Source organism: Numenius arquata, chromosome 10 (assembly GCF_964106895.1).
Source record: "Numenius arquata chromosome 10, bNumArq3.hap1.1, whole genome shotgun sequence".
NCBI lineage: Eukaryota > Metazoa > Chordata > Aves > Charadriiformes > Scolopacidae > Numenius > Numenius arquata.
The window spans coordinates 14,124,958-14,143,431 of record NC_133585.1 but is presented as its reverse complement, the minus strand read 5'-3'; the positions used below and the strand labels follow the sequence as shown (position 1 = coordinate 14,143,431).

The 18,474-nt window shown below is 34.9% G+C and overlaps 1 protein-coding gene across 3 annotated transcripts in view; it reads left to right on the top strand.

Annotated features, from left to right (window-relative positions):
* CCSER2 (coiled-coil serine rich protein 2) overlaps nt 1-18,474 on the top strand; it is a 68,823-nt gene that overhangs the window by 38,171 nt on the left and 12,178 nt on the right. For 2 of the 3 annotated variants that reach the window (XM_074154308.1, XM_074154307.1), the window contains exons 5-9: nt 1,573-1,735; nt 2,386-2,581; nt 9,007-9,090; nt 10,898-10,984; nt 12,569-12,667. In XM_074154308.1, the coding sequence (XP_074010409.1) occupies nt 1,573-1,735; nt 2,386-2,581; nt 9,007-9,090; nt 10,898-10,984; nt 12,569-12,667 (629 nt within the window). Of the gene's footprint in view, nt 1-679; nt 823-1,572; nt 1,736-2,385; nt 2,582-9,006; nt 9,091-10,897; nt 10,985-12,568; nt 12,668-18,474 lie in introns of those variants that run through there. The other variant, XM_074154309.1, reaches the window with a different exon arrangement.

Genomic DNA, 18,474 nt, shown 5'->3' with positions numbered 1-18,474 from the left:
TTTTAAAGTTGGGTTTCCATATAAAATTAATGTGGTATAAACTGAGTATCTGTGCTATAATCACTTCTTATCTTGAAATCACTGAATTTTTAGGAAAGAGGGCCTGAGAAGAAGAATTCAAAAGCTACCTCCAGGCTTTCCCTGAAGTAAACACGACTACCTGAAAAAGCAAAATTTTTTCGTTGTGACTATCCATGTGTCTTTACTCAGTGTCTCAATTTCATTTTCCAAAGCTGAAAATCATCATAATGAAATCACTTATCAATTTATCGAGAACTTATTTTGAATAGACCCACTTGAATTTTCATGTGTTACGAGCTGTAGAAGGATCCCTCTAAAGGAAAATAAACCTTCTGTTACTTCAGGTGAACAAGTTTATTTTCTTAAATTTTTGTTATTGAACTAGGTGATAAAAACTGAATTGTAGATATCAGTATTTGTTAAAATATTTAACAGTACTTTTTGCCAACACTTGTTTTTGTAATTATATGTGGCTTCACTGATGTCAGCCTCTTAAGACTTTCCAGGTCGACAGAAACTCTCCTTGTTTCACTTTGGAGTCTGGGATGCCGCTTGGACACTATTTATAGAAACAGTTCTAGCTCAACAAGTATGCAGTGAGTGAGGATGGCAGTTTTAAATCACAGGGTAAAACTGGGCTCACTTCCCAACAACACGCAGGCTGGGAACTAAGCAGGAAGGAAGGCCTGTTTATGAGCGTCTTATGCGCAACTATGTAGGCAGCTGAATAAAACAATGTTCTCTTGTGTAGAGATATTCTCCTAGCAAAGGACTGACAATGTGAGGAAAAAAACTCCTGGGGTAAGTGAAGGAGAAAGTGTGATGGCAGAATAGCAGTTTATGACTTTTTTTTCTGTGTCTGCACGGATAGCAGTTGTTTTGGCTTTGTTTCTAGTGGTTTACAAGCTGTTGCCAAATATAGCTTTTGTTCCCTTAAGAAGTTTGTGGAATCTGCTTTGCTTTGCAAAAGCTAGTGTTTTAAAGAGATTATTTTGTTTGCTTGTTTTTAATCATGCTTGTTGTCCAGGTAAATAAAGATTAAATGTGTGTCAAGTTTAAAAACAAACGAGATGAACAGGATGAGATAGATATTTACAGTAAGTAATGAAACTGTTCTGTTTTGGAATGAAGTACTGGCATTTTCTAAAATGTCGTCTTTGTGTGTTTAAACTTTTTCTAAAGGCCTGAAGATACTCTCAGTAAGACAGGAAAATGTTACTTTTGAGTTTTTCTTCCCCGTAGCTCTACCTTCTCCAAATGATGTTCTACTTAAACCGGAAGTGCTGTTAAAGCTGAATTCTGTAGTTTCTGTTACAGGTTACTTTTATTCTTGTAACAAGTTTATATGCTAGGAAAAATGTGACACCATAACAGAAATCTGCTTCACAGTTCTAAAATGTATACTTCTTTGGATCAATTAAAAAAAAAAAAAAAAAAAAAAAATCCCACTGATTTTACTCTGCATCTGTTACCAGCACATAGTAAATATTTTATTTACAAGGTCTTATGAACAAATTTTGTAATTTTTTTTTTACTTTATGCTCTCTGTAGAGGAATGTGAAAATATGAGCCGTTATGATAGACAAGACAGAAATGCTAGGCAACATCAGGAAGGATTCTGGAAAAGAGCACCACAGCAGCGATGGAATACACAGGATCACTATCATCTTGGCCATACTGATCACTATATCCATGGTAAAAATGATTTGAACAGGTAAAAGACTTGTCTCTCTTCTCCCAAACAATTAAAATACTGTGATGAGAAGTCTTTTCCGGCACTAAAAGGTCTCAAGTGATACTGAGTACAAGAGATTTTCAGAATAGTTCTATAATTAGCATAACTGAGTGGGAGCACCACTGAGATTTAAAATAATTTCTTCTCAAAACTTGTTTCTGTCACGATTTTTAGTCCAAATATTTGTGCTTGCGTTTATATGATATTGTAGATACTTGACTAAATTACTGTATGTGTTCCAAGGAAAAACATTGCACTGCCTTAATACTTGCATTTTGTAAGTTTGGACAGCTTTTTACGTATTAATTTGTTTTTTAAATTAAGTGTAATCCTCTAGTTCTTGTAGGCTGGTTTGAATGACAGTTTATAGAAATCCTGGTGAGAGAACTGATTTTAGGGTACTGTAGTGGTTAGTCTGCAAGAGATTTATGCAAGCAAGAAGGAAAGTCCAGCATTTAAGTGAAATAGTATTGACATTTTCTGATTTAGTTATTTTTTGCTGTATGCCATAGTATATGAATATAGCCCATGTTACACAACACTTTCTTTTTACTAAATGCTCTCTAGCTCTAGTTTGTCATCACTGTGTGGGTTTTTTTTTTTTCATTTGTTCATCCTTTTTTTTTTAGGGGATCAAACTACCTAGAATCTCCTGTTGGTCACTTTGAAAGCTATGGAGCACCGAATTTTTACCAGACTCCCAGACAACTTGTGGGCTTATCGGAGAATACTGTGATGCTTGATGAAATGACCCTTCGGCACATGGTCCAAGACTGCACAGCTGTAAAAACTCAGTTATTGAAACTGAAGAGGTTACTGCACCAGGTGAGCTGTTTAAATGGAAAAAAGCAGTGAAGTATATTGGAGAGTGAGCCTAGATGGGCTAATGTTCTCTTTGGCCTTATTAGGTTATTGTCACTGCCTTTATACATTGAATTATAGTGTACAAGAAAGCATGCACTTTTTATTGCTCTTTTGTGCTTTTTCTGCCTTTTTATCACTTTACTGTCTGCAAAAAATATTTAATATTTTTATTCTGCTTCTCTGAGGAAATAATGGTACAATAAAAAAACAAAACAAAAAACAATAGATATGAAGAGAAGCTTTTATTTAGTAAGACCCTAAAAAGCTGGAACTAAAAAAAAAAAATTAAAAAATATTAAAATCCCATAGATCAAACTTGCATTCAGCACATCAATGCTAATAGCTTTTTCTTAAGGCTTTTTCCTTACTGTTTTCATTTTTTCTGTGTGTTTTGACAAGAAGCTTAGCAAATCCTACTGGGTCGTCTCTGTTGGAAGTGCTCAAATTGAACCTTTTTAGTATGTAATCACTGAATTGTCATAAAGCTTTTAAGGAGCTTTTTTTATTTCACCTCAAAACTTGGCAAATTGTGGGAATTGGTAAACTCCGGATGAGTCGGCAGAAGCATGGTATTTCAGATACAAAATTTCCTTTGATACTTCAAAAAAAAAAAGTTCATGAGACTTTTCTATGGAGACATATACAGATTAGCATTCAAAAGTATCTGTGTGATGTTCTCTTTAATACTAGATTTACTGCTGTTCTTTTCTAACATGATAATGTAATGGAAATAAGTTTGTGGCCTAAAAGTAAGACACCAAAACAAAACACAGCAAAACAGAAAGCAAATCAGCCTTGGGGCTAATTCAAGGGTATGACTGTGCCTTTTAGAAATGAAAGCATTTGCTGCCTATGGTAACTGAGAATACTGGAGATGTTTTGCCACTGACAAAATCAGAAATACAATTCTAAGAAAAATAATGTCATGTCAGAGAGGGAAGGTGTGTTCTTAGAACCCAACGTCTGAGTAGTGTGCTGTGTAAACTGTGCCTCCCAACAGCCTCAGGCATGCAATAAGTACATGAGATAGCAGGGAACTTCTTATCCAGACCTTTTAATGCCTTTAACACATGGCCAATTAAACAACTAGATAGATGATCTGTGTATGTGTAGTTCGTAGCCAAATAGTGTGTGGCCCTGCAGAATATTGTATTTTAAATCTTAATCTAGTTTATAATAGACTTTTATAAAAGTTACAGAACACAAACCTAGTCTCAAGTAGCTCATATAGTTGTGGTTGTTTTTTTTTTTATTTAAAAAAAACTTAAACTCACAGAAGAAACAGTTACTCCTAGTATGTATGTTTTTAAGAGTTTGCTGCTTCTCTTGCAAAAGGCTTGATCTTCTCTCCCTCCCTGTAATAGCGATTTTTGTAAAAGCAAGTATTATTTTTCCCTTCAAACTTTATTGAACATACTTCTCTATATTTTCCTGACATAACCACCCCCCGTTTTGATTTGCTGTTTCCAAAACTTATCACTGGATTTTTGAATGTGTATTCTACTTTCTTGTGTGTATTCCAGCTTTGTAATCAAACAATATGAATAGTAATGTAAAAGTAAATTAACCTGCTACAGAGGGGAAAGCTTTAGACTTTTACTACCTTTATTTGCTAAACAATTAGAGTAAAACTTGTATGAAACATTTTTTCATTTCTTTTAAGTGTTAAACTTTTCCTGAAAATATTGAGCTTTATACTAACAGAAATGAAAAAAAAAAAAAAAAAAATCCCACCCAGACTTGATCTCAGTCTGGGTCATATAACAGGCCTTTTCTTAGAAAATGTAAAGAAGCAAGATACAAAGTCAGCTCCTTTCAAACACTAGCTTTAGTAAAGGAAGCAGAAGTTCTTGTATATTTGCTTCAGCTACATTATACATTTAAATGTATAAACGTTCCCTTTTTCCAGTTATGACTTTTAGCAATATTATTTCATTTGGATAGGTAGAAATAGGGCTATAGTCAGGTCTTAGGCATGAGGTCTCACAGGAGCAGTTATAGTAACATAGTAAGATATGGTAATTAAATTCAATTTTATACAATTATCTAATCAACTGTAGCGTGGCTTACTGTAGAGCATAGCATGTAATGAATGTATACCTAGCAGATTCCTATGGAGACTTAATGTGCTATACTGGATTCATTGCTGTGACTGTAGCTCATGTAACCGTATATATATTAGCTTGAATATTACTAGCAGCATAGCTGCAGCAACACACGTTTGGTGTTGTGTTCTCCGTTCTGCTTGAGGGGGGGAAAAAAAAAGTAGCTATTTGAGTAGTCTTGCCTTCTCTGAACTCTGTGTGATCAGGGTAAGGATACTGGCAGTACATGTCTGCTGCCTCCTCACATACCATGGTCTTGATGGATCTTCAGACAGTGGAATCAGGAACAGGAGTCTATCTTATGCAGAGGTTTTTTTTGATTTTCACTGTAGCAAGTATAACATTCTCTGATTTTGCTAGTAATATACTATCTTATATGGAGTGAAAAATGTACATTCTTCTTGTACTAAACGCAGTTGTAATTATTTACAGGGAGATGTTGAACTACTGGTGAATGTTCTCAGTTAATGCTTAACTGGAGCACTAACTTTCTATTGTAAGAAGAATATGCTTTAGAAGTCTAACTCTAGTAATAATTGACATCTAAATGCTAATTCCTCTTAAACATTGACTAAGGTATTTCATTTACATGCGTAATAGTAAATAAGTTTTCTTCTGATCTTAAAAACTTCTTCCTTCTTCCTCCTCCTTAATTAATTTCTTGCTGCTGCTCTAAACTTGCTAGGTTGAGGCTACAAAGCTAATGTGTAGGAACATCCTTATTTAAATAAGAATTATACTATTTCTGGTGCCCTGGAGCCTTTGATCTAGGCAAGGATTGACCATCCTCTGTATTAACTCTTTCTCAAGACTGGCACAGCAATGATTCAAAACCACCCTGTCTTATCTCAAATAAGCACTTACTTTTAAGGAGGGCTGAAACACGAAGCGGTTCGCAGAACTGAGGTCTGTGAAGCCCTTATCTATGGGGGAGGCAAGTTTTATTAAAAATTTTTCTTTTCAACTTACCTTTCGTGAATGGAAAAGATTCTATTTTTCAAGCAGGAATCTTCTTTGTAACTTATCAGATATGACTAGGCCATCTGTATGAAGAGGTATGAATGAGAAAAAGTCTATAGTGCAAAATTGTTAAATGCACCAAAACATTTTTGCTGAGGCTTTAGATTAGTCAATTGCTTGTGTACTTTTGAAGTACGTATTCTTTGTGTTCTTTTCATTCTGCATCTGGTACGATCTGTAAGAGAGATTTATCTTTGTTATAAGAAGCCTGAAGACAAGGAAGAAATAGATTTAATTAATGAAACAAAGATTTCTTTGTCATGTTTTAAGTTGTATAAATTGCACTTACAGTTGTTACTTCTTTAGCCACAAAATGCTTCACCTCAGTGATTTAACTGTGCTTGAAAGAAATATAACCAAAGAAATAAAAAAACAAAATTAGCCAGTTCTATTTGCTATTAAGTTTAAACAGTTGATTAGCTGCTGGACTGTCATTATAACAGGCTTTGACAGTGTGTAGTGGAAACTGTATGACACTCATTTGTAGCGATATTTGAATGAAACTACACTCAAGATGTGAAGTACTCAGCAGGTAAATAGCACCCTCTACCTGATGGACACTTAATGACTTTTCTGTTTCCATCTTTATACAAGTGCTGTGAGACTATTCAAATCAGTAACTTGTACCAAAGAAACTTTGAATTGGGAATCAAAGGCTAGACCTTGATAAAACTTTAATAAACTTTCATAAACTTTAGAAACGTTTGTTCAGCATTTTTCAACTTCTTCATGAACTGGAGATGCTGGAATGTTGAAAGAATTCTCAAGATGAAATTATTAGTATGCCATTAGTTCTTTTAAAATCCTACATATTAAAAGACAGCTTATGCTGTCAGGGAACTGCAAGATAATTGCTGAAAATGCATTTGCTTCTAATGGTTTAATTTTTATGATAGGATTTAAAATGTGTTAGCATAATAAAACCAACTATTGTCTTTAAGCTTTGAGATCGGTATCTTGGCACAAATGAGACTGGCCCAACTGCTCCAGAGACGTGATTTTATTATAATAAATAATGTTTTCTACTATTGTAGAAATGTTAGTCAGATAAAAACCAAGAGCTAGCAACTTTTTGTATTGCCTATTGCAATGTAATGATAAGCTTTATAAAGTTTATTGTAATTTTACCTAAAGGTTAAAATTGTATGTTCTCTCCAGGTTTCCAGAATTTGATACTGTAGCATATGACTCCTGGGCTACCATAAATAGCATGTGGATATAGAGTACCATCTGTTTTGCTAATTCTATTGTCTTTTTGCTAATTCTAATCCCTTTTTTGTTGCTTTTTTTTTTGTTATTCATGAATAGCCTTATTTTGCTGATTTTTCTCCTTCCTCCATCTCATTTTAGCAATATATTGAGCAAGAAAAAGCAAAACAAGAAAAGGTTGATACGTTAATCCTAGCATATGTTTATAATGGGATGCGTTAAGTTCCCACTGACTCTGTTAGAACGTAATATCTTTTTTTGGTTGCACAATGTGTTCACTATATGTATTAAGACAATTAAGACAGTGGTAAGGGAATTGATGCAAATTAACTTAGTTCTTGCTTTCCTAGTGAATATTAATCAGGTATGGCATAGGGCTGGACTACTTGATACATGTGATATTCTAACTTTCTTTGCAATTAGATCATAATCCGCTGTTGTAGAATGTTGTATTGCTTCACTTATATGCATTTTAGTGAAAGTAAAAGGTATACCAGAGATATCGGTGATAGAACTTTTAAAAGCCACGCAGGATACTTTGCTTGTAATAGCTTGTCTTGTTTTCTGTTTTTCCATTCCCATGATTACTCCTTCATATTTATAACTGTGACCGTCTGATGTGCCATGTCTTGTGAAAGTATATATTTGTATAGTTGTTTAAAACAACAAATGTTGATGAAATCTGTTAATTGCTGCTCATTTCCTCTAGCATTTCAGAAATGTTTTGGATTAAATAGCTCTTGCTTCTTTATTATATTATTGTGCAAAGTATTTCAAAACACTGTATTAGAACTTGGTCATAATGCAGACTGTAAACTGCTGCTTCCTCAGCCTTCCACTTGCTGGCCATCTGCCCAGAAGGGACAGCAACTGCTTGTGAATTGAGTACAACTGCGTGTTGGACAGTGTAAGCTTAGGTATCTGCTATGTTAAGGAGTGAGCAGTCTTGAAATCTGACTGCTCTCACAAGTAATAGTCACTTAAAAAAAAAAGCTAAGTGTTTAAAAAAAAACAAAACAAACCAGCAACAAAACCAAAGGGAAAAAAAAAACAACCAAAAAAAAAAGCACCAACAAAACAGCACCACAAAACTGCAAGGTATAAAATTACATCTAGGTAATGGAAATTACATTTAACTGGTATGGTAAAAGTAGTTTGGAACTGTGGTAATTAGTATTTTTATCTTTAAGTTTGATGATGATTGTGCGCATTTTGGCTGCAAGTAATCAGTGACTCTAGGAAGAAGCAAAAATTGAATTGTTAAAAGTTCATCAGCCTTTTTGCATCTGGACAATCTCCTTGATGTTTCACTGCAATTTAGTTAATGTATAATAATTATTTCTTATGGATTAAAACCCAAAAAAAGATACCTCATGGACATAAAGAACATAAATAGGTCTGTTGTGGGTTTTTTAATTGATCTTTAGCATATTTGAGCTCTGGTTCTACTCTAGTGGTTTTGGGGAATTGCTGGCTCAGCCATAGTGGTTTTAGATAGGTTTTGAGACATCCTGCCATTACATTCTGCAAATGCAGTCTTAGGCACTGAGGTCATTGCTAAAGAAACTCATCCCTAAGAACCCTAAAAAATATAGGGGAACTACTGTAAAGTAGATTAATTTATTTTTTTCTTTAAGAAGGTAATGGATGGAGGAGATGAACAGAAAGGGGAGTAAGGAAGGAATATTATCATAAGATTCTATGATTCTATATTTTTTCAACAAGGGAACAGGGGTTATGGTTTTCTGTAGCCATAAAATAACTGTGTTGCAATTGTACTGGGGATTTGTGTCACACTGAGATTGGACACATCATGGCACAAACCTGAGAACGTATCACAAGAACACAGGGTTGAGTGCCACAGGTTTAGAGTGTTGCACATAATGGCTGTGTGAGGTTTTGTCACGAGAGGCAAATTCACAGTGAGAGAGGTCAGACAATGTAACAGGTTTGGCAGAAAGGTGATGTGACTCCATCCTTGAAAGCTAGGTTGCAAGGGAATTGTTTCAGCAAGTAGTTTGAGCTTTTGTTCTTGTTTTTGTTCTCTTATAGAATGATGAAAATGTGTCGCTCCAGGACGTGTCGCTCTCGGTTCCATCAAGTCCAGAACCACAAGAACCTGAGTCAACTTTTAAGGTGAGTAACACTGATTTACTCTAAGAGATACAAACCTGTTTGTGGTTAAAAACACAAACCCAAAACTTCTTTGTCACTGTGAAGTAGTGCTTCTTGCTGCTTTCATCTATTGAAACGCAAACCTAGCAAATGTTTATGTACTTTATCTTTTCAGTTTTGTTAAAATGGAAAGGTTTATTTGGCCTTTTAAAAACCATACTTACAAATGCTAGCATGGTTTAAATAATTAAAATAACTTTGTCTTTAGGTATTTGTAGCAGTCATATGGGAATTAACAGCTGTAGAATAACTTCTTTCAGAAATTTTCTGCCTGCTTAATAAGTCTTAGAATTTGAAAAGACAATTTTTGCTTTGAAGTATAATCATACCATACTTACTCAATTACGTGCTCTGTTTCATTACATTTATTGTTCACTTTAAAATATCTTTCATCTAAAGTAAGTTTTCCCTGAAATAATGTAGCTATTGCAGACGTAACTGAAAAACATGAACCTTACAAAGTCAAAGATGTTATTGTTTTAGAATGGGTATTAAAGGCAGAAGCAACCACAATGGATATTCCAAAAAGGATCATCCTTTATGATCACAAACTTGTAATGTTGTGCTTTCTACAGTGGTAAGGTTTTATAGCATTGCTTGAAGCTCTTCTTGTAAAATCAGTACAGAAAGATCTCTATTCCTGCACTTAAGGGTGGGGAACCATACTTGCTGAATATATAATGAAATTATAAATACTTCTTGAAAAGGAAGAACACTTACAATCTTTTTTCTGTTTGAAGATTGTCTGTCCAAACCCTGGTTTCAGGGTTTAAGAGGTTTGCCAAAGCTGTAAAACAATATGTATCATCCTTTAGCAGCACTGGTTTCTGCAGTGTTAACATTTATGCCTTCTTTTCTCTTTAATTGTTGTCTGATGTATTTGTTGTGCTTGTCCTTCTACAGTCACTTCTCTCAAAATCTCAGAATCTTAGTCTTAATTCCTAGAGGAAAAAGCATTGCTTTTTAACTTCATAACAAAGTTCTAGGTTTAACTGACGTTTTGAATTGTCCCTTCTTTAATTGATATCGGCATATGGTTTGAAAAATTGCAAAACAAATCAGTCCAGGTGTTGTCCTAAAGCAATAACTAATAACATCTTCAGTGAAACTGAAATAGTAGATGTATGCTATTAAATGGAAATACGCCCCTTAATTTATGGCCTAGCTGTAACAGCAGTTACAAAATACATTAAAATTACCTTGTGATGAAGAATTATTTTTAAAAAAAGTCACTCTTGCATATTTACCAATTTTTTTGGTCTTCAGTTTTTAGTAGGATTTATTCAAATCAGTCGTGCTGTTTGGTTTCAGTAAATGTAGTTATGCTTATGTTTCTAAATGATTTTTTTCTTGTTTGTATCATTTTATGTTAATGAGTTTTAAATAGCAGTTCACTTACCCAACAACAAGAAATGCTGAAGCTTAAAGAGGAGTATAGGTAGTATTTGATGGCTAAGGATGTTCCTCTGTATTAAATCAGTTGCTTGTACAACAGATTAATTATTGCATCAAATATGCAGTTGATTTACTTACATACCCTGAAAATTTAGTGGGTCAGCTCAGCTGTCTCTTAGAGACTTCTAGTTGAGTTTCTTCACTCTTTAGTTTGTGTGTCTGTGGCCCATCTTGCCATGTGAATAAGAGACAGAAAGCGTGTGCTACTGCCAGTTCTCCATGAACATCTGATGTAATCTGTCCTGTAGAGGTCTTGATTTATATTATGTAGCCCTTTATAGAATGGTGGGAAATAAGAGGTTTTCTGTTACAGATGGATGATCTGCTGAATGAGATCAGGCAGCTTAAAGATGAACTCAAGAAAAAGGATGAAACAATCAACCAATTAGAGCATCAACTTGTAAGTATAACGCTAAATGTTTAACAAAATCCGAAGTGTGCACTGCAGAATGTAACTTCAATAGGTAATTCTTATGAATGCTTTAAGAGGGCTAGACGTCTTAGGGTTTTTTTCCTACAGTTTCATTATAACAAATGTAGATTTGGGTTCTTATTAGACCCACCTGACTGATGGGTCTGTAAAGGTTCACTTAGCAGACCGAGTCTATGTGTTCTAGTGTGTTTGCAGCTCTACACCTGGTATCTTTAATTCTGTAGGCCGGTTGTGATTTGTATGTCTAGTACTAAGCAGGGATGTTTATATGATTGTTAAATATATTTCATTTCCAAAACAAACACTTTGAACCTAATTCTAGAAGCTGTTCAAAAATAACAATGAGCAAAGATGAGGCACTTTATGCTTAAAGTATTTTTAGAATTAACAAGTATTTGGCTTATCATTCTGCTTGAAGCTTTTTTTGTTGTTTTTTTCCCTCCTCCTTTCTCCTGCTGTCCACTAGTTTAATAAAGAATTCCACCATAGAATTTAAAGCTGAGCAAGGTAGCATTTAAAGTTGATTCTTTTTAAAAAAAAAACAAACAAACAACAAACAAACAAAACCCCAAAATCAAAGCATGTTGAATAGTAAGATTAAATTGGCCAAATGAATAAAAGTTATGGTGGCACTTTCACCATAAATCAGGTTTGAGTAGACACATAAGTCTTCAGACAAAAGTTACATACGCCTTTTTGCTTTTGCTCTTGTTCTAAGTTAACTTTAGATTTTGCCATGCATATCTCTGCATTTGGCTCTGGTAAACTTACCTGTTGTGACAATTCTTGTAAAATAGCCCAGCGTCTTCAAGCCACAGCAAGGTCTTAAAGGTAGGATAATTGACGTGCTGAGAGGTGCACACCATATTTATTTATCATGGCTGGAGACAGTCTTTTGTGACTATAATCTCTAATGGAATGTTCAGGATGTGCTTTTGTACATACTTGCACTGAAACTGATGTGTGGTCTTCATCCTCTCCCTGTCTAGCATGTGATCCTTCCCTCTAAAACAAAAATGAGAGGTTAAGATTTGGCTTTCTGCTCTGATTCTTAAACAGAATTCCAGATCACAGCATAACGAAGCAAATTGTCTTGTCTGTTAGTATTTTGCAATAAGTGTTGGTTTTTCATTCTTACTGTCAGCCTTCAAAGATTTCTTCAAGGAAATCTATTCTTCCTTGCTAGGTTGTGTACCTAATTACTGTAGTAACTGAAAACTTAGTTGCAGCTATGAAACTCTACTGTAAAGATGGCTAAAATTTATATTTGTTATCATTGAAAGTTAAAGAATGAGGTGCTTCAGAAATTTAAGTGAATCAAAAAATGTTTCCAAAGGTTAACATTTATTATAGATTATTTCTAAACATACTTTGAGAAAAGAAGCAGTTGTGCAGCACAGTAAATGCTAGTTTCTACAACTTAATTGTATTGTGCTATGGTGTCAGGTAACACGTGATATTTGAACGCTGAGCCTTGACTGTGCTTTTTGAGAAGCTTAGCTATTTTCTAACAAATTCTCCTTTCTTTTTCTCTTTTTTGGGGTGATTAAGACCACTAGATGTAACTGCCAGAAAGACACTCAGAAACCTACAGGGACAAAGTGCACATATGCTGATAAATTTACACAAACCTCCTGGAGGAGGAGTTCTGTGAGTAAAACGTGCCAGTCCTTGGTTATAATTTTCTGCATCTCGTTCCCCAGTTCTGTTACTTTTGCTGTCGGACAAGTTGGCCTTTTTTTAAGAGATTCTGTGTTGTATGCGAGTGGTATCCTTCCTACTGTGCATTCCTTACATTCTTTTGCAACCCTCTTATTTAAACATTTTTAAGAAGCATTTATTTTAAAATAAGTACTTAAATTTTAGAAATCTCCTCTTAAAATAATCACCCTTTGCACTATTTAAACTACAGTCAGTCCAAGCTGTATATCTAGTCATACATAACATATTTTCCTATATCCTGACTTTAAAGTAATAGGTATCTGTGTTTGGTTTTTTTCCTGGTTAAAGTGTCATTGTTGATATTCTCACATTTATTGAGAAACGCAACAGTATATTCTAAATTTCAGTCCATAAATGTAGAAACAAAAGTTAATAGTTTCTAATAAAATTGAAAAAATAATCTAATTTTATCATGTATTTGAAGAACTTGGCTCATTCGAAAAATTATTGGGTGAAAATCACTTTGACAAAGGACATCTTCATTCTCATATGTTGTTGCATGGACCGCGTTTGCTTCCATTATATAAAACTTACATTCTTCATGGAACACTAATAGAATATTTAAGATAGGGGAGGGACAACACATTTGATATTATATAATAATAAGGAATTACCTTTGAATGATAGGACTTTTGTTAGCCACCAGCAAATAGTCTTTGGATCTTGAAGCTACTACTCCAGCTAGGGAATCCAAAGAGATTTCTTTAAAAGGTTTAAAATGGGTTAGATTTTTTTGTTTCTTTGTTTACCCTGCCTTGATGTAAGACTGTGGTAAAGATTAATCACCCTAGCTTTTGTTCTAAAATTACTCTTTTAAATGTATAGTGCTAGGATAGGAATAACCACCACACTGCATGTTCACCAGCTGCTAGCAAACAGCTTTATCCTGTTGAGACCATGCTTTCTAACCATCTTCTGGCTGATAAGAATCCAATATAAAAAAGATCATAACCTTAGGTAGCTTTTAGTTTGTTCCGACACCTCTGTTCCAGAAAGTATGTGTGATTTCTTTATCATTAACAAATGTTTATCCCATTTGTTTCTTTTTTCCTGTTACTCTGGAGCTTTTGAGCTCTTGTATTGTTTCTTTTTCATAAGTTTTAATTTCCTATCTGTGATGTTCATTTGATGTTTTCCTGCATTCATTAGTGGCTGTTGTTGCTTCCACGTTCCTTTTTTTTTCCCTATCATTTTCCACATAAATTCAGAAACAAATTAGTAACTACTGAAAGTCAGTTGCTAACTACAGAAGCTTTAGCTTGAGCAACCTGTGTTATTAATTGATAAGACAAAGATATTAGAGAAGATGGGGTATGTGAGTTGGTGTCTCAGGTAAAAGTAGTCATTTAGCTCAATGGTCTCTTTTGGTCAGGTTGAAGTATATTTCTTCTAAGTTATTCAGTAGTTCTGTTCAAAAAGACACTTTCTTTTGTCATGAGGAAATTCGGGTTAAGAGAATATAATTAAAAAAAAAAAAAAGGACCTCTACTGTATTCATGGTTGAGTGGATGTATTTGTGTGGATATTTGTATACACATACATATGGATAATACACATACGTATGTGTGTAGGCCTATGCTCTTTAGAGGCACGCTATAAACACCTCATTTTTATCTTTACATGTAAAGTTTCTCATGAAAAATTATATAGGAATTAGGAATATTCATGAAATATTGACAAATTTTCAGAACAGACTGCTTTTCAAGAACTTTTATTTGTAAAGGATAGCTGAAAAGTTTTGTGCAGAAAGGTTTTGAATGTCTTCTTTGCATATTTGTAAGTTACATGGAGGCTTTCTGTAAACAAACAGCAGTTGATATGAGCTCCTTCATGTGGGATTTCTTAAAGGGGGACAATAGTCTTGCTGTTGTAGCTGAGTTCCAGTTCTAATAATCAGACCTCAACTTCACGATTTAATAGTTCTTCTGCTAACATGCATTTGTATGCTTCCTTGCATGGCTTAATAGAAGTGTAAATGTAAAAGAAGCCTTGGCGTGAAATTATTGTTGATCTGGAACCCGATGGCATGAAATATTACTTGCAATAGAAAGGGGAGACAATTGGCTCTATTTTCTTGAGGCAGGAGTGCGATAACAACCCTAAAACCTTGAAGAAGGTATTGAACATGAAATTACCTGAAGAAATTAATGTTGATGGACAAAGCTTACATAGAAGAAAAATGCAAGCATCCATTGCCAGAATTGTCTCACAGGCTTTGCAGCATTGTTTCTGTAATACTAAATACTGAATTTCTTTAAGATTTTGAGGGTGAAGGGGTTAGATGACAAGTTTATCTTGACACATGATTTGGTTTTTCGAACTGGAAAGGTTGTTTGCAGATGCTGAGAAGTAAAAGACAAGCAAGTGAACTACAAAGCCTGAATATGGATGACAATGTCTGTAAAGGATTCTGGCCCCTGAGGTCCAGTTCCTCAGCATAACACAACTCCTCCTAGTTCATGGGTGCTGTTCCATGCCCTGCAACAGTAGGTAGCGTACAGTAAAAGATGATTTTTTTTTTTTCTCCTTGGTATTGGAATAGTACGCAGTGATGAGATTAATTTGCTTCCGAATTGTGTGTACAAATTCATTCTCGTCTCTGGTAAAATGACAAGAAAAAAATCCGTTCACCTGGGAGCACATTCTTGCATGTTCTTGTTCTTTGCTACATCTGTTCTTTACTTCTACGCTGAGAGATATTCTTTGCCTTCCATTTGGGTATTGTTCCAGTTTGTCATCCCAAAGCCTTTCACATCAATTGTTTTGATGAACCTTCATAATACTTTGCTGGTTTTGTTTACTGTTGTCTTTGAGTAATCCCCTTCTGCCTTGGCCTCGAAGTTTCTATATGCTTTGACCCTGCAACTATGAATGTATACTTCCAGGTTTTGAAGCCGAGTCGCTCTATTAGTGTTTATTTTCACCAGGTTTCTCTTGTTGTCCAGTACTCTGTTGTTCACTTGCTGATCCATTATAATATATGTTCTTGGTGAGAAAGTACCATGGCTGGCTAGGTAGTCATGTTGTGCATGTCTCTTGCTCTGTTACAGTGACAGCGCATAACGTGTAGGCACATGCACAGAAGAGAGGTCCTTTAAACCTTTCACTGGCAATCCTTGTTGGTTTAGTGTAATCCAGCACATAAGACTCTTTTTGGTTTGGGTTTTATTGATGTGAATACTTTCAAAAAGACTAGTGCATGTCAGAACTGCTCATTCATAATCTCTTTCTGGCTGCTAGGCTAGAAGAGGAGACTGCTGCTAAAACCTTTTGTTTGCATTGATACTTGAAGTATGTGATTCTAGGTTTGCTCATGATGTGGAGCTCTGAGTTTGTATGAGACAATGGGCAATGCTAGGTGGGACACAGCAACAATCATCTCTTCTTGGAAGTGCTCAAAGGCTCCAGCTGTATGGATAAAAATGGATCTTTCCTCTATCTGTTTCTACAGCAGAAAAGACTTTTTAAAGCAGTAGCTGTTTTGGATATTAATGTATACTTGGGAAAACAGCTGGAATATTTGACTGTTGGCCTAAAACTACTGTGCAGTAATAGTTTAGAAATACTTCTTGTCCTTTTCTGGCAGAAGCAAGTGTTCACATGATTGTTTATTCTAAGGTTGAGGTCTCTTCGTAGCAATAGAAAATTCTGGCCTTAATATCCTCATAGTAGCCTTCTTAAAAAAAAAAAAAAAAGGGAAAACAAACAAACCCATCCAACCAGGTTTTCCAGTGCAGTTAGGGTCAGAACTTCATAAAGCGTGTAGCAGCAATTGCAGAAATTCATCAGGATCTCTGAAGAACATTCATTATTTTGTTCTGGTTTGTAGGCTGCTTTATTTCAGCTGCTCATATTTTTCCACTCCTGAGTCTCCTGTTTTGCCTGTAGTCTCCTTTGCTTTGCCTAAAATTCTGAATCACTTCTCTTCTGGGATGCTTTTCTATTTCACAATTCCAGTATCTGGGAAATGAGAGAGGAATGGGATTTAAGTTTAGTGGCTAGATGTACATAGCAGCCTGGGGGAGGAACTGTTCTGACTGTTGTCTAACATCAAAGTGCAAGTGGAAAGACTTGCATCAGACTAGGCATCAGAACCCAGAAGAATCCCATCAAATGTTTGGGTTTTTTTAATAGAAGCTGAGGTAAGTCTTTTTCTTATCTTTAAATTCTGGCATTGCTTGCTTATGACTTAGACTATAGATCAAGCATAAAATAAATTGTGAGTCAGGGTTTTCTTTCCTGTATTTAGTGGGAAACTGCTATGTTTTCTGTGTATTCTGTACCATAATCTGAGGAGATGTGCTTATTAGTGTGTGTTTCTTTTTTCCTGTTTGGATTTCTTGGGAACCTCAGTGTACATTTGACTAATAGAAGGGGATGGATGCGAGTTGTTGTTTAAAGGAGAAAGCTTTGGAAATTTGCTGGACTTCTGTAAAATACTATGAAAAGACAAGTCACCTTTTCATAAGCCAGGCTTATTTGCAGATATTTATCTCTTAATATGCTATATGTATCGGATTGGTACAACCTTTATCGCTTGTGAAATCAGAGTAATTCATAATACCTATCTTGAATTCCCAGTGCTGTATTTCCTGGTCCTTACTTGGTTCAATTGATGTTAATTTTAGTTACCTTATTTGATGTACAATTAAACAATGCTTGTTATGATTTCTTTATAAATAAGAAATGCAACACTTATTTGACATTTGCCTGTGTGCAGCAGTGTAAACTCTCAAGGCTGCTACCAGAGGAAGAGCTAGTTCTTCTCAAACTATAGAATGTTCTCCAGCATTTGGGAGAAGGGGGCTGAACCGTGCCTGCAGAGCGGTTCAGAATAGCAGGCAAAACACTGTAGGAAGTTACTTGCAATTTCTTCATTTACCCTGTCAGAGTAACGATTAAATACCATGAAGAATCATTGAGAAGACTGTACTTAGTGCTGTGCTTTGAAGTGCTAATATGGATGCTTAAAAAATTTCTGGAATATATCAAGACATCTAAATATGTGTCTTTCCTTTTACAATAGTATCATATCCATTATGTAGCTCAGGTGGCTTGTACTTGTCTTAATCTCTCTTTTTAGAGAGAGGAAGGGAGAGGGTATAAAGTTTTCACCTCCCTTCTCAATTTAATGCATTACAAATTTCAAAGAAGTCTGGGAAAAGCCCATTGTCAACTCAAACAAGTCTCTACAAGATGAGACCTGTGCCTGATGATACTGTGCTTTTTACTGTCTGGAAATGCAGATATGTTTAGGAAACTGAAAGAATTTTGTTGTTGTTGTACACAATTTAGGATGAAATGTGAACAAGCCTGAAAAATGAAGTGTTCTTTTGTACAGCACTGTGAAAATCCAAAGCTTTTGTTAATGTCTCCTCAATCATTGATTGATTGATCTTGTTCCCAGGAATATTTCTGTATTTAATATCTACTCAGCTGATGCAACGTACTATATTATTTTGTCAGATTGCTTGACTAAAGCTAGTACTACTTTCACGCAACAATCTACAAATTGCATTGACGTTAATGGCTACTGATGGAAGACTGTAAGAACATGTTAGATAATCAATATTTCCATCTAGAGATAATCAGATTAAAGAACTTCTTTCATTTTTTTCCTTGGATTTTTGCCCCAATAATTCTTTTATCTCAACTTCTGAAGAAGAATAAAGAAGTATTGTCAGTTCTTCTTTATTTCCTGTTCTAGTTTTAAAATGTCCTGGCTAGAAAATTCG